Consider the following 16,667-nt stretch of genomic DNA (forward strand, 5'->3'; position numbering starts at 1 on the left):
CACATATAGTTCTGGTAACTTTTAAGACTTCAGATTTCAGTCTTTCCCTTCCAGACTGGCAAGATTTGCTGCAAAGCTGATGCCTCAAAGAGGAGAATTTCACCCATTGTCAATACAGTATGAAAGGCTAGAAGCCACCTGATCCCCGCAGACCAGGCCCCCCCAGGGTCTTTATATCATAAAGATTCTTATTCTCCCATACTGGGCTTCCCCAATACAGACATCCTCCAAAAACAGAAGAAGTGTGACACGATAAATTTGGACCCAAACACTGTCTGGTACTTCTAGACAGCGGAACATCTCAGAAGCATCACATGGAGGCCATACAAATGAAAGGCTGGGGCATCACCAGGGAAGGAGTCACTCTTACACATGGCTCTTCATTGGGGTCACAGAGCAGCTCAACTTCAAGGGATGGAGTGGTCAGAAGTCTCCGCGACCCAGTTAGTTGGGTCGCTAACTTTGCAATTCAAAAAACTACTGGGTCCAAAAAGGGAAGGGGCTTAGGAGGCACCTAAAGCACATGAGTGCTTATTATTTATTTTTTTTCAAAAACAGCACCACACCAGACCATGGTTTGGGCAGGTATCGCACCTCAGCTGTATCAAAGTGAATGGAGCTTCAGTGCAATATCATGCACAACCTATGGTCAGGGGTGGAGCTGTTTTTGGAGGAAAGAATTCCTGTTTTCCAAGCTCTGGGCGCCCCCTTTAATCTGGTAATTAAAAAGACCCAGTGGCATCCAGTGCCCCCATAACAAGGCTGGTCACACTGCCTCCAGGTCACACAGTGCCCCCCATAGACTTGTATCCTCTATATAGATATATATGTGTGTATAATGGTCACACGGAGGTAGTCATGTGCATTCCTCACATCCCCAGTGCCCCCATAATGCAATGTCTAACTGGGGTCACTGCGTAGAAGGAAGCACAGCCTCTACAACCCCTGAATACCAATACCATGAAGAGGCGCTAGTTTGTCTGATGTCAATAAAGTTGTATTTGTAGAGGGAGGCTCAGGCCGCAGTGCACGCCGGGAGATGTAGTTCACACGAGGTGTCATGAGACTGAGCGCCGCTCGCCTGTACCGGAAGACATCCGGGTCGGTCTCGGGCTTTTGCCCTGGAAACAGGTTTCTGTCTCTTTATATAGTGACATTACGTGTGGCGTCCTCTGTCCTGTGGTCTCTGCACACAACAGCGTGTCACGTCCTCTGTGTAACCTATGGCTGCCCCTGTACATATGTGCGGATGGTCATGGAGGTCTTATACTAGAGGACACCCATTATACAAGCCCAGTCTGCAGTATTTTAGCACGGAGGTGTAGTAATAGAAGCCACCTTTTTGAGATTGTATACATGTTACCAGAGCCCCTCCATAATACAGACCCCAGACCAGACAATAGGTAACATTATACCCCCCATACAATAACTTATAATACAGACCCCAGACCATAAAATACATTATACTACAGGAGTGTATATATATATATATATATATATATATATATATATATATATATATATATATCCCAGGAATTATCATATAGTCCCCAAACCAGACATCAAGTAACATTACACACCCCATACAATAACATATAATATAGACCCCAGACCAGACAATACCTTATACTACAGGAATATATATATATCCCAGGAATTATCATGTAGACCGCAGATCAGACAATAGGAAACATTACACCCCCCATACAATAACTTATAATACAGACCCCACACCAGACAATAACTTATAATACAGAACTCTGATCTGACAATAATTAATATTACAGACCCCAGACCAGACAAAACAAAATAAGGAAAATCCCCTCGTGACTCCCCTTCTGCTCCGGGCACCATGTTGCAGTGATGCAATGGAGTTACTGCCCCTCCGTCCTCCCCAGCGGGACCCTGCCTGATTTGTGTCCTGACGCCGGCAGAAATTAGATACAGGTGCAGTGAGTTGTCACCTCCACCAGGGGCTCCAGTGAGAGCTCCGGTCTGTAGTGTGTAGATGGCAGCAGCCATTGGTCCTGCTATAGTGTAGTCTGTGACAGACCCTCTCCGTGGGCCGGTGGTCATGGACCCTGCTTTTCCGTCAGTGCAGCCTTAGGCTGGTGCCTAACGCACCGCTTTGTCTGCGTTTGAAAACGCAGTCAAAGCCGCACGTACCGGGGCGGGCCGCGGCCCGATCGCATCGGCGTTTCTGTGGAAACGTCTGCGATCGGGAATGAGCCATCGGTGTTTTGCGTTAATTTAATGCAAAACACCGGTGGCTCGTTCCCAATCTCAGGCGTTTCCATAGAAACACCGATGCGAGCGGTCCGCGGCCCGCCCCGGTGCGTGCGGCTTTGTGTGCGTTTTAAAACGCAGACAAAGCGGTGCGTGGGGCACCAGCCTTAGGGTGCGGTCACACATGGCAGTAACACTTGCATTTTCAAAGGCATCACAAAAGCTGAGAAGAGGAGATTTGCCTAATTACATTGCTGCCAACATTGTGTTTACAAAACGCATGCGCTAACGCCACGTGTGACTGCACCCTCAGGGCCACCAGTTGTTTGCCCGAACCTGCCATCACGTTACTATATAACGCAGGGAGTTCTGGTGTCAGTGGAGCTGGTGCTCGCTTCTGTGGTTAATAAGTGACTATGGACGGGGCCTGTACAGGAATCTGCTGATGTTTCATGTCAGTGACCGGGGTCCGCAGGAAATGGGAAAGAAAAAAATTCACTAGGAGCCAGAGGGGCAGTGCACCATAGGACAGGGGGCTCCGCAGAATAGTAAAGGTAAGACGTCTTCTACCTCCTACATTTATAGTCTATAGTTATTCCTGATTCATAATGTACCACAGCCGTATACTGGGTGTCTGTCATGTGAAGCACTCTGTGTCCATAATACATACATGGCAGCTCTCTCACCTTCTCTTACAGCAGGACATCCTAGAGAACAATGTCAAACACTAACCAAGCCCTTGTCCCCCAAACCATGTGTTTGACAGCATGGGTGTCAAACACATTTGGCCCAAATTCTTGTGGTTCTGATCTCCCAGTATTCGGATACCCAACTTTCCACCCTTAGTCCTCTTCTCCTCCTCTGTGCAACAGCAGTCGTCCTCTTCTTCTCTGCCGTCTTCAGTGCTGCCTTTAGATGCCACACAGAGGCGAAGTAGAGGACAGCTGTGGCACAGAGGAGGAGTAGAGGACCGCTGTGGCACAGCGGAGGAGTAGAGGACCGCTGTGGCACAGAGGTGGAGAAGAGGACCGCTGTGGCACAGAGGAGGAGTAGAGAACCGCTGTGGCACAGAGGAGGAGTAGAGGACCGCTGTGGCACAGAGGAGGAGTAGAGGACCGCTGTGGCACAGAGGTGGAGAAGAGGACCGCTGTGACACAGAGGAGGAGTAGAGGACCGCTGTGGCACAGAGGTGGAAAAGAGGACTGCTGTGGCACAGAGGAGGAGTAGAGGACCGCTGTGGCACAGCGGAGGAGTAGAGGACTGCTGTGGTACAGCGGAGGAGTAGAGGACTGCTGTGGTACAGCGGAGGAGTAGAGGACCGCTGTGGTATAGAGGAGGAGTAGAGGACTGCTGTGGTACAGAGGAGGAGTAGAGGACCGCTGTGGCACAGAGGTGGAGAAGAGGACCGCTGTGGCACAGAGGAGGAGTAGAGGACCGCTGTGGCACAGAGGTGGAGAAGAGGACCGCTGTGGCACAGCGGAGGAGTAGAGGACCGCTGTGGTATAGAGGAGGAGTAGAGGACCGCTGTGGCACATAGGAGGAGTAGAGGACGGCTGTGGCACAGAGGAGGAGTAGAGGACCGCTGTGGCACAGAGGTGGAGAAGAGGACCGCTGTGGCACAGCGGAGGAGTAGAGGACCGCTGTGGTATAGAGGAGGAGTAGAGGACCGCTGTGGTACAGAGGAGGAGTAGAGGACTGCTGTGGCACAGAGGTGGAGAAGAGGACCGCTGTGGCACAGAGGAGGAGTAGAGGACCGCTGTGGCACAGAGGTGGAGAAGAGGACCGCTGTGGCACAGAGGAGGAGTAGAGGACCGCTGTGGCACAGAGGTGGAGAAGAGGACCGCTGTGGCACAGCGGAGGAGTAGAGGACCGCTGTGGTATAGAGGAGGAGTAGAGGACCGCTGTGGTACAGCGGAGGAGTAGAGGACCGCTGTGGTACAGCGGAGGAGTAGAGGACCGCTGTGGTACAGCGGAGGAGTAGAGGACCGCTGTGGTACAGCGGAGGAGTAGAGGACCGCTGTGGTACAGCGGAGGAGTAGAGGACTGCTGTGGTACAGCGGAGGAGTAGAGGACCGCTGTGGTACAGAGGAGGAGTAGAGGACCGCTGTGGTACAGCGGAGGAGTAGAGGACCGCTGTGGTACAGCGGAGGAGTAGAGGACCGCTGTGGGACAGAGGATTAGTAGAGGACCGCTGTGGCACAGAGGAGGAGTAGAGGACCGCTGTGGCACAGAGGAGGAGTAGAGGACCGCTGTGGCACAGTGGAGGAGTAGAGGACCGCTGTGGCACAGCGGAGGAGTAGAGGACCGCTGTGGCACAGCGGAGGAGTAGAGGACCGCTGTGGCACAGAGGAGGAGTAGAGGACCGCTGTGGCACAGAGGAGGAGTAGAGGACCGCTGTGGCACAGAGGAGGAGTAGAGGACCGCTGTGGCAGAGGAAGAGTAGAGGACCGCTGTGGCACAGAGGTGGAGAAGAGGACCGCTGTGGCACAGAGGAGGAGTAGAGGACCGCTGTGGCACAGTGGAGATGTAGAGGACCGCTGTGGCACAGCGGAGGAGTAGAGGACCGCTGTGGCACAGCGGAGGAGTAGAGGACCGCTGTGGCACAGCGGAGGAGTAGAGGACCGCTGTGGCACAGAGGAGGAGTAGAGGACCGCCATTGCTGCTTCGGCAGAACGGCTTGCCCCTGCTTTATAGTATCTGTAGCTTCACTCTATGCCGGACACCTACAGGTTTTGTCCACAAGTTTACAGATCATCAGTCAAAATCATTATCTTCATATAAACTGTTACTATCTCTCTCTCTATATACCCAAAGGTTGATGTTGGGATCTGTCCGAGTTCTCCTGCGAGTGCTCCCTCATCACAGTATCCGCGTCCTACCCCACAGAGGCATATCCCACTTTCCTCCACTCAGAATGAGGCTTATTCAGTTCCGGGGCTCAGGGTCTGCAAGTCACAGGATTGGACTAGAACTGGACGGAGATAAAGTCATCGACCTCAATGCCTTTGATTCATCACTTCCGGGTGGGATGAGAGAATTCCTGGAAGGTGGCGATGCGACTCTGCAGATAGCGAAGAGGTACATAGTCATATACAATGTAGTTATGTATGGATCAGACATATGACCAGTGGGGGTCCTAAATGTCCTATGGGGTCCTATGAATACGCCATCAATTTTAACCCCTTAAGGACGCAGGGTTTTTAAGCTAATTTCTCGCACTCCACCTTCAAAAATCCATAACTTTTTCATTTTTTCGTGTACAGAGCTGTGTGAGGGCTTATTTTGTGCGCAACAAATTTTACTTTCCCGTGATGTTATTTATTATTCCAAGCCGTGTACTGGGAAGCTGGAAAAAAATTCCAAATGTGGAAAAATTAAAAAAAAAAACCCATGTGCGTCACGTTCTTGTGGGCTCAGTTTTTACGACCTTCGCTTTACTTTATTCTTTGGTTCGGTGCGATTGCGCTGATACCAAATTTATACAGGTTTTATTGCGTTTTAATACATTTTCAAAAGTTAAAACGAATGTGTACGAAAAACGGAAAAAAAAAATTTGCCATTACTAACGTTAATAACTTTTTCATACTTTGGTGTACGGCGCTGGGGGAGGTGTAATTTTTTGCAAAATGAGCCGATGTTTTCATTGCTACCATTTTGTTGACTGTGCAACATTTTGATCACTTTTCATTACATTTTTTATGTCATGTAAAAAGGTGTCAGTTCTAGGGAAAGGGCGGGGGTGATTTGAACTTTTAATATTTTATTAATATTTTACATTTTTTAAACTTTTTTTTTCACTATTTCACCATCTAGGGTACATTAACCCTAGATGGTCAGATCGTTCCTACAATATACTGCAATACTACTGTATCGCAGTATATGGCATTTCTGCACAGTATATGTTACAGTGAGCCATTAGCTCATTGTGACGAATGTGCAGAAGCCATTCAGCCTTGGGTCTGACGAAGACCCAAGGCTGTCATGGCAACCTACTGCTGCTCCCCGATGACGTTCGGGGGATCGACGAACGGAGGTAACATGGCGGCGCCCATGTGCCACCATGCTTTCGGTGCTGCTGGCGACTTTGCCGGCGGCAAAGAAGAGGTTAACACCCGCGATTGGTGCAATATGCAGCAAAGCCAATCTCTGTATGAAGAGGGCTCAGCTCTGTGGCAGATATATCACAACATCTCATAGATATCTACAGTTGGATGGGGGGTTGTGTTTTGTATGAGTGACACTAGTTCCTCTCTTTCAGAGCGCTGGAGTCAGGTCAGCACGTCCTGAGCCGCTCTCAGCTCTCCATCTTGGCTCCTATCACCAACCCTGAGAAGGTGATTTGTGTTGGGATGAACTACGTTGACCACTGCTTGGAGCAAAACGTCCCTGTTCCCAAAGAACCCATCATCTTCAGCAAGTTCCCCAGCTCCATCGTTGGTCCATATGACTCCATTGTCCTTCCAGCAGAAAGTCAGGTACCTGTGGAGAGCAGTCGTGGATTATAATACAGGCGGTTGGGGTGGTAGCCTGGGACCCAAGCCTTCTAGGGGGCCCCTGACCATCCAAACCACCCACTGAATTTTATACTCAGAAGGCCCTTCACCCAAGAAATCCCTGTACCTCTGTTCATGCTCTTAATACAAATGTACAAAAGAGCACTTGCAGGACCTTTGAAGGTTCTCCAAAGGTCCTGAAACCACAGATTGACATGAGGCATCCTCCATTCCCCAAGAAGCTGATTCTAGTACCATATGTAGGAAGTGATTCCAGACTTGTAGGGGCTATAATATTCATACAGCGCAGGCCCCATGGTAGTCTCAATCCACCCCTGGTGTTTCTACAAGATAATCTGATCGGAGGGGGTTTGATTCCTAATCCCACCACAAGAGTGAGGGTCCCATTTCCCCTAATTGATGGAGGGAAAGAACACCTATTAAGCTTTACAAAGAATAGCATCATCTGGTACAGCTCCTGCAAAAATCTCCCATGTGCTGCTACTCCCAGTTTCCTCCAGCAGGTGGCGCCATTACCCAGTGTTTTCCATGTGTCCCTAGTGTTAATGTTCTCACCGTGTTTCTTTTGCAGGAAGTGGATTGGGAGGTTGAACTCGCTTTTGTCATAGGAAAACGAGGGAAAAATATCAAGGTAAAAATACAATTTTTAATTTTCCAAACCATAAACCAGAGCTTCAGAGTGCTTTTTTTTAAAAAAAAAATCAATCATATAAGCAATTTGAGTCAATTGAGACATTAAGTCAATTTCGGCAGCCAGATGTATCCCCAAACATGACGTTTACATTACGTTTTGAAAACGCACATGTTAATAGTAATTTGGCAAATCTCCCTATGCACAGCTGGGGGTCATTTACTTACCCACTCCTGTCGCGATCCAGCGGTGCGTTCTCTGGTGAGGATTCGGGTCTTCCGGCTATTCACTAAGGTCGTGTGCCCGACGTCCACCTGGTGTCGCTGCTGCACTAAAGTCCGCTGAGGTGCGCTGGAGTTCACCAACCTATTCCCGCTTCATATGAGTGATTGATTTTGCGACACAATTAGTTTTTTAAATTCCACGGTTTTTCCGAATCCCCCGATTTCTGTTGCGTAAGGCCGGTGACACACGTGGCGGTTTTGTTGCACTTTCGAACATGTTTTAAAAGCAAGCGGTTTCTTATTGTTCAGTTACGTTCACGCTTTTAGAACGCATTGCTTGATGTTCTTTCATTGACTACATCGCTGTGATCTTGTTCCCCCTGCTGTTTGTGCATGTAATCGCATGCGGTTTCAAACTATGCAACAGAAACGAAAATGTATCTCAAAAATGAGGGCACAAAAAAAAAAAGGCAAGGGAGAAAACGAAAAGTTAAGACAATTTATCCCAAAAAACCCAATTGAAAAACCAATATGCAAAACCGATGCCTTTTACAAGGACGCAGAAACGCAATGAAAAAACTCCACGTGTATCGGGCATTATGGTGCATGTGGCGGTAACGCATGCGTTTTGAAATGCATTATAACAGCTGAGAGGAGATTTGCCGTATTACATTGCTGTCAACATTGTGTTTACAAAAAGCACACGTTAACATTGTGTTAATGTTTACGGCAATGTAATCAGGTAAATCTCTTCCTCTCTGCTGTTGTGATGCGTTAACGCCACATGTGATCGCATCCTTATCCTTTATCCGAATTGTTACCAGCATTTGGTGAAGATGTCATGTCTGTACATGTACACTCGCTGTATGTTCTAGTTGACAGTGTTCTATGAATGTGTGTGGTGTGTACAGGAGCAGGACGCCATGGAGCACGTGGCTGGATTTACCGTGGCTCACGACGTCAGCGCCCGTGACTGGCAGATGCGAAAGAACGGCAAGCAGTGGCTCCTGGGTAAAACCTTTGACACGTTCTGTCCTCTGGGCCCGGCTCTTGTTACTAAGGACTCGGTTTCAGGTAGGCGCAGGCACTAGAACACAATGTACAACCTTTAGTATGCTTTATGAATAGTACTGGGTTATTAACCACCTCCCCTCCTTCCCAGACCCCCATAACCTCGGAATCCGTTGCCGTGTGAACAGGAATCTGGTCCAGGACAGTAACACAAACCAGATGGTTTTCAAGACGGAAGCGCTCATCGCCTGGGTCTCCAAGTGAGGATTTACTCGTAGGCACAGGCCGAATGTAGTCACATGTCTGGGCACTGAGCGCTGCCCCCCTCACCTCTGCCCTGCGTCCGTACAGCGAGAAACGTAGGACACTAGGGCAGACGTGGCGTTCTGCATGTCCCCGCTCGTGATTGGGATTATTTCATTACACTGTAAGAACAAGCTGGATACGGGTGACGGGGGCAGCTGGAGCTCTATTTTTAGGAAATTGAAAAGCTGCCAATACACAAAATGTTATCTCTATTTACTGCAAATCTGCTGCCAGGAAACTTCCCAAATGTAGGAACATTTATTACCCGGCCTGACAGCTGGAGGTATTAGGAGTAGTGCGGGATAGTAACTAGCTGACAGAACAAATACACAGGCAGATGGTGCCAGGTCACACTGATACATAGTAATAGTGGTAGAAGTTATAGAGCAAGGGGAGCAGCTCCTTCTGTACTTATTGGAGCTGTGTGCAGGTGGGTGGCAGATCACTCAGGAGCTCTTTCTGTGTAAGGTTGCGTATATTTCTGAAATAATTCTGCCACGTGAATATGTGAATATGGCATTAGGCGGCGGCGTTTCGTAGCACAATTTAAGCACAACAGGGAGGAGTTCCCCCAGATCGCAGATGTTGTTTCGACCTAAACACTTGCAATCGGGATGGAGCAGTTCTGCCAGTGAACAATGGAAAATGCATATCGCCCTTCCTGATCGGGTGCGTTCACACGTTTGATTTTCGTAGTCAAAAGCAGGTGTGGATTATAATGGGGGAGAACATAGGGTATCAGTGAGAGGGGCTATTCCTCCTCCTGCTTTCACTCCACTCTTGGTTTGGACATTGAAAAATTCATCTGAAAAACTGAACGTGTGAATGCACCTTTAAGTCTGAATATGCTATTTCTGTGGTTGAATTGCTTAACTAAAGGCGGCATGTGAACACGGCCTTACACTTCCCTCACCTCACACTAATGTGTCCAGATGTTAACGCCCAATTTGTGTCTATCTGGCATCTGTTTTTCTCAGTTCCTCGTAAACTATAGTCTAATAGTGATCAGTAAGAAGCTGTTCTGACTAGAATACGCCCTATTTATTGGAGTGGTCCCATAGTCAGTTAAAATACCGTATATACTCAAGTATAAGCTGAGGCTCCTGATTTTACCACAAAAACCTGGGAAAACCTATTGACTCGAGTATAAGCCGAGGGTGGGAAATGCATTGGTCACAGCCTCCCCAGTATATAGCCTGCCGGACCCTGCCCCATAGTATATAGCCAGCCCTCTGCCCCAGTATATAGCCAACCCCCCGGTCCCGTCGTGCAGCCAGTTGATAAAAGAAATAAATAAGAACTCACCTTTCCGGCGGCCCCCGCGGGTCTTCTGTGTGAACCGTCCGGCAGCGGCAGGTCCATGCGGCGCACAGCTCTGACATCAGCCACGACCACTGACACCATTGCAGCGACTGACGTCAGAGCATGTGATGTCACACTGACCCGCTGCCAAACGGATTGCATAGAACTGCGTCAGAAAGGTGAGTTTTGATTTTTTTTTTTTTGGACTCGAGTTTAAGTCGAGTTTTTCACAAAACATATGTTATGTAAGTAACAATATGTTTTACACTAATCATTATTGATGGTCAAAGGTAAATCCCATGTTGCTTATATAAGTACCTTATACATGTGTGTTTGGTGATGAGCTGCGCATGATGTATGTCACACAGTGGATACTTTTAAATGTGGGAGCAGAGTGGTCAGTTGTGTTGTGGGGGCTGTATATGATTTAGGAGCACTGTTATTGTGATGAATTTGTCTTCTTGATGCCACCAATGTCTCACTTCTAGCTCCTAGTATGTGTACCAGGGGGCACTGAGCCAGGTCTGCCTACTGAAAGGGAGCTTGGGACACTGTTTTCAATTGTTAGTAATGTTGTCAGCATTTTTTTTTTTTTTTAATTTGTCTGTAAATTTAATGGCCCAAATGGCGCGGGGGGGGGGGGGGGGGGGCAGCATTTACATTTTAGCCTCAGGCAGCAAAAAGGCTAGAATCGGCACTGCTAACAGCTACATGTAAATCTTGAGCTTTCTTCTCCCCCCTCTCTCTATGGTTGAGTTTCACCTCTGTTGAACCACCTGTAATCCTGCATTAGTTCCCCTCTGATTGAGAAAGGAGAAATCCACAGCTCAGGGCAATTTATGAGCAGTGTGTACATTGTAGCTTACAAATATAGTAGATTCCATGCAGATCCCCAGCAATTCCTACATATGTGCATGAGACCTAACATTCATGGTGTCAGGCATTTCAGCTGTATATTCATAACTATATTTTATTTTTCCAGATTTGTCACATTAAACCCCGGTGACTTGTTCCTCACTGGGACGCCTCCTGGAGTGGGGGTATTCAGGAAACCAGCAGTATATCTAAAGGTGAGAAACGCTGCCTGGTCTTTCCCTAGTAAGAAAATAAACTCATGTTAATTATAGGACAATGAAGACTAATTACAATAACATTTGGGCACATTTTAATGCAAGACACCGGGTTCTGGTTACCGATCACATGCTGCCTATGTATGTGCTAAAAGCACCAGCTACTACTCAGCCCTGCACAGTGCCCTGATCTTCATCCAGCCTTGTGTCCCTACCCAGTATAATGCGCCACTTGAATTGCTCAATCTCTTACGCCCTCACATAGAATAGGAGTTACACAATCATTACTGCGATATTTGTGTGCAGTAATGATTGTATTGCATGAATTGCAGTATATTAACAGTACACAAAAGCCCATCCCCCCATTACTGTATAATGCCCCCACCTCACACTATTGGTGGAAATCTAATACTCCTCATCGGCGAAAAATACTCCTTAAAAATGGTAAGAGGAGGATTATTATTCTTCAGGAAAAAATGTAGTGCGACCTCTGTTGTCAAATGACTAGTATGCTGCGGGGAAGCAGTATATCACAGTGTCATTTATGAGGATATTAAGTCCCGTACTGGGAATTATTCTACATACTAATGCTCCTGTCTCCATTATCCCTAGTCGATAGCTGTTATATGACATTATATAACAACTAACAAGTAGCTGACGGACAAGAAATGTCCTACTGGACTAGGACCGTCAGTTACTGAAGCAGACATGTAGATGTACACTGGAGCGCATTACACCTGTATGATCACGCATCACATGTCTTATGTCCGGCTTTCTCTTTCAGGCAGGAGACGTGGTTGAATGTGAGATAGATGAGCTGGGGCTGATCAGGAACCCTGTGGGGTGAAGCTCTGCACATGGATACTGCCGTGTATAACACTCGGGTTTAATGATGTGGTGAGACGACGCATCCCTCTGCTGCGACCGCCAACACCAATTACATAGAAACAATCCAAACACAAAACATGAGAAACATAATGAAACTTTTACAACAAAACATGTAACTAAAGCAACAATATTCACATTCCTCCATGAGGCTCAGTCCTTGGTAAATAGTTTTTGTCCTTTTCATCTTCTGTATATAAACTGCTGGATGAATGCAGTCAGCTTCTTACAGTTTTCCTTCAGTAGAAAGGTCTCCGAGAGGCGGAGGACTGATCCATGACGTCTCGGTGAGGACTCAAACACCTGCAAGGCAGAGACATGTTCACACTGTGCTGTTATACTGGCAGCAGACTAATGGTTACAGAATTGTGTGTATCTGGGGGGGGTAACATACAGGTAAGGCGTCTAGTTTAAAAAAAAACCCAAAAACCTGATGGGATATAAGTGCCTATTGCAAAGCTAAGGGGTCATGAGCCGCAGTTTGTGGCACTGCTATAGCTCTTATCCTCTGCACATGGTCGTGCCGATGAGGCCAAAGTTCTAGAACTCCCAGAATCTCCAGAGTTCTCTCTATGTTTCCATTCACATCTCCTCCTGCTTGTGCAAGCTTTGAGGGATAAACCTATCAATCATAAGCAGGAGGCAGGAAAGTGCAATATACAGCTACCCAAATACGATTCAGACAGAGACAGGCAGCACAACCCATCAGCTTATAATGAAAGGGTTTTTAGGAAATCCATTGTGATAAACCATGGACACTTACTCATAGATCCAGGCACCGTGACTCTGGTAATAATAATGGTTATCCATGGCCTCCTCCTTTATAAAATCAACTTTTAAAATTATTTTAATGAGCCTGAATGGTACCTGGGGGTGTTATAAGAGCCCATCCATGCTGCAGCTTCACAGGCTGTTACGCTGTCTCCCCCTCTGCAACCTCATCACTTCACTCTTCCTGCCATAATCTCACAACAGTGGGAGGGGGGACGTGCTCCCGCATCACGTACCAGCCTGTGAAGCTGCAGCACAGAGGAGCTCTTGTAACATCCCGGTAGCCCTTCAAGTTCATTAGCATACTTTTAAAAGTTGACTTTAGAAGCAAGGAGGCCAAGGATAACAAATATAAGAAGATTACCACAGTCACACGAGTATGTATAAAACAAATGATACAACGCTGCTGGTCATTTAGCTTCTTTCCTGGTTAGAGATCTTATTTTTAATAATAATTTGCAAAAAATGAAACGTGCTGGAGGTAACCGTCTATTCTAAAGGCCCCGCACATTAATCCACATAATGGAGTCGTCCCGACAAGGAAACCCCTGTCCATGTGAACGTGAGGATGCCCCCTGCTATACAGCCCCCTGACTACCTTCCTTACTAGACCATGTTGCAGATACACATGTATACGGTATCTAAGCTAACATATTATCCCAGGAGGAAGCTTTTGGTTCTCTTCATGTCCTTCACTATTCCAGAAGAGGCAGAAATGTGCGGATAGACTTGTAGCCCCCAGACCCATAGCTATAGTTTAGCGGCCTGGAGCCTACATAAATCTGGAGGGACAGGCACTAGTAATAATGCTCATCAGAAGGGAGAGGAGGAGGTGATGATGTGGATACTTACCCCCAGATCTATGAATGTTCTGACAGCGCAGGCGGCCAGGGAACGCTCCGCACACTCTGATAGAAAACACACAGCACTCATGTTACTCATCAGCGTCATCCTAATCTGTGTCCTAGGAACCCTACACATAGTTCCCGTTATGTTTCCCTCAGCCAAGATCTGATACTGTCAACGCATGCGACTAGCAGAGCACTAAGGCCAAGTTCACACAGGGACAACACAAAGCATCCACTGCCAGGCAGCGCAGAACACGCTGTGGTTTTCTACATCCTCTAAAGTAGATAAAAACTAGGGGAAAGGGGGTTTCCCATTGGAGAAGACAAAAAACAAAAATCAGAGAATTCCAGAGAAGAAAAGACGACATAAAAACACAATGGGGCTTATTTACTAAGAATCCACAGATCGCACTTTCGTCGCACTTTATTATTTGTGTTGCACGAGATCAGATTGTGGTGCAACACATGCAGGATATCGAGCGCACGATCTTTGTGAATCGTCGGATAATGCACTTTCGGGAATCTCCAGCGGCCAGGTAAGTAAATGTGCCCCAATGTGCATAAAATGTAAAACGCCTGGATGCCCAGTCTGATAGGTCTTCATAAAAACATTTTATCCAAGGGCTCATGTAAGTGTTATAGTGTGTTTATCATGTTTATAGGACACTATGTACAATCTGCTCAGCTCCTCCTGCTCTATAGCATGCTGCCTACAGATAGAACACCATATACAATTAACTCAGCTCCTCCTGCTCTATAACCTTCTACCTGCAGATAGGGCAATATGTACAATCTACTCAGCTCCCCCTTCTCTATAACATGCTATCTACATGTCGTTATGCATATAATTATTTGGCACATTTAGGCCGTGTCATTTCTTATTAATACTTTGTAAAAATCCTGATAGAAAAACAAACATCCTTCATATTAACCGGGTGACATAATAATAAATACAATCAAGAAATATACGGGGATCTGTTCTGTTCTATTTCTAGTTCTTGGATCGAATAATGAGTGGTGTATGGGGAACACAATTACCGAAATCACTGTACATGTAGAAATATTTAGTGACTTCTGCCCCATTACTGGAATAACAAGGGGCGCGGTGTATGTAGGGGTGCAGAGGCTAGCTGGATGAAGGCCGATATTACGGATCACTGTGCTACAAATCATCGCAGGAAGGCAATTTTACTGTCATTTCACTGTGAACTTTTCACATCTCTCAGACTGAATGAAGTTACCGCTCTGTGTTTCCATTCCATTCACGTATTTAGTTAGTTTTTTTAACCAAACAAAAATTACAGAAAATATTTGTCCCGAACCTTCGGATGACAGTGCTGCGGCACGCGTCTAGCTGTGGCAATTACCTGGAGGTCGCTACTGGACTGTTCTAGTTCTGTTTCTTTAGGGTTTGCTTTGTTATTTTATCGTAGTTTCTTTCCTGACAATCTCTCTAGCCTTTTCCATATGACAAGGGGCTTGAGCTTCCTCGTGAGGCCCCATTTTCAGGGGTATATTTAGGCTGTAATTGAACCCTGACCCAGGACATGGACTTCCATCATCATAGTTATATATGATGCTGGGAGTCCCCTGCAGATATATGGAATGAATACACCTGTATGAATGGGGTCTATGTCCAGTTTTATAAAATTAAAGAAACTTACCATAGGAGTGATCCTCACGAGCCCTCTGCAGTAGGTACTGGTGCAGCCGGTGGACATAGTCTGTCTCCATCTCTGTGGGTAAAGGACCTGTATAACTATTACTAAAATAACAACTACTGAAGATTTCTATTTCACAGGAGGTAGCACAGGCAGTCCTTGACTTACAGACGACCGCCCACTGTGAAATCTCTGCATGCATGTAAGTTACTGAACTTTAGCCCTAGGCTGCAGTGATGTACTCTAAGGTTGTCTGCAATGAAGCTTAATTGTCAATCCAAAATCCTCCAAATTGTCACAGGGACCAAAAAAAAATATTTTTCTTGAGTTACACTTATAAAATATACTGCATATACTTGAGTATAAGCTGAGCCATCCAGTTTCACCACAAAAAACTGGGGAAACGTATTGACTCGAGTATAAGCCTTGGATGGGGGGGGCTGCAGTCTTCTTGTACCATGTTGCCTCATACCGTGTCCAGACATCCCGTCCTCCTGCAGGAACACTGCCGCTCTCTCGTACGTCTTCAGCACCGGATTCATGAGGTGACAAAGAAAGGTAAAGAAGTCTGCGTGACGACCGGTTCTCCACAACTACTGGCAGCAAGGGAAAGAAAAACACAACATTTTTTTAAATTTTCTTGTATATTAAGTGCAGAATGTGATGGTGCTATATAAATATGTATTATTAGGATCCTGGGGGTCCCTGACCCTTTTGGGACCTTTTGGTATGTTGCAATCTTAAAGGTAAAAATTGTCTTTGTGTTCGGGCATTACAGAAAAATATGACTACGACCACCTTATAGTGGCGTTTGGTGATCTCTCCGATGCAGTCGCTGTCACTATCGGACAGGTCATCTATTTCTCTCCACATTAGCTGGTCTATGAAACGCCGTCTCCCCGTGTCACATGCTGGAGGTGCAGTGGGATCCTGGGAAAAGCAAAGGGACTTAAAAAGATCTCCATCTTCTAACTGAACAGATTTAAAGGGGTTGTCCACTTTCAGCAGACGATTAATATTGTCTGTATAATGAAAAGTTAAATAATTTTAAAATATACTTTTTTTTTATCGATTCCTCACTGTTAGATCTCTGCTTGCTGTTATTCTACAGGAAACTTCATTGTTTACTTTCTGTGGATATATAACCAGTCTCTGGTCATGTGATGTCACGCAGGTGCAAGGCTTATTAACAGTAACCTGTTAACACAGTAACACATG

At 46.5% G+C, this 16,667-nt stretch overlaps 2 protein-coding genes across 5 annotated transcripts in view; one reads left to right on the forward strand and one right to left on the reverse strand.

Moving 5' to 3' along the window:
• Positions 1 to 1,022: 1,022 nt before the first annotated feature.
• On the forward strand, positions 1,023 to 12,384 carry FAHD2A (fumarylacetoacetate hydrolase domain containing 2A). Of its 2 annotated transcripts, none has more exons than XM_072148915.1 (8): positions 1,023 to 1,131; positions 5,041 to 5,304; positions 6,485 to 6,701; positions 7,312 to 7,371; positions 8,507 to 8,669; positions 8,758 to 8,866; positions 11,197 to 11,284; positions 12,069 to 12,384. In XM_072148915.1, the coding sequence occupies exons 1-8, from the start codon at positions 1,061 to 1,063 to the stop codon at positions 12,129 to 12,131; spliced, it is 1,035 nt and encodes a 344-aa protein (XP_072005016.1). In that variant the 5' UTR covers positions 1,023 to 1,060; the 3' UTR covers positions 12,132 to 12,384. The 2 variants fall into 2 exon arrangements, with proteins under 2 accessions (XP_072005016.1, XP_072005017.1); XM_072148916.1 differs by lacking the exon at positions 1,023 to 1,131 and adding an exon at positions 2,528 to 2,780.
• The window catches only part of GPAT2 (glycerol-3-phosphate acyltransferase 2, mitochondrial), a 36,536-nt gene continuing 32,119 nt past the window's right edge, over positions 12,251 to 16,667 (reverse strand). The window contains exons 18-22 of one of the 3 annotated variants that reach the window (XM_072148912.1): positions 16,248 to 16,379; positions 15,922 to 16,042; positions 15,453 to 15,524; positions 13,793 to 13,848; positions 12,251 to 12,472 (exon numbers count right to left, since the gene is read on the reverse strand). In XM_072148912.1, the coding sequence (XP_072005013.1) occupies positions 12,353 to 12,472; positions 13,793 to 13,848; positions 15,453 to 15,524; positions 15,922 to 16,042; positions 16,248 to 16,379 (501 nt within the window). In that variant the 3' untranslated portion in view covers positions 12,251 to 12,352. Of the gene's footprint in view, positions 12,473 to 13,792; positions 13,849 to 15,452; positions 15,525 to 15,906; positions 16,043 to 16,247; positions 16,380 to 16,667 lie in introns of all 3 variants that reach the window. The other 2 variants (XM_072148914.1, XM_072148913.1) reach the window with 2 other exon arrangements.

The sequence above is a fragment of the Engystomops pustulosus genome, chromosome 4 (assembly GCF_040894005.1).
Source record: "Engystomops pustulosus chromosome 4, aEngPut4.maternal, whole genome shotgun sequence".
Taxonomy (NCBI): Eukaryota; Metazoa; Chordata; class Amphibia; order Anura; family Leptodactylidae; genus Engystomops; species Engystomops pustulosus.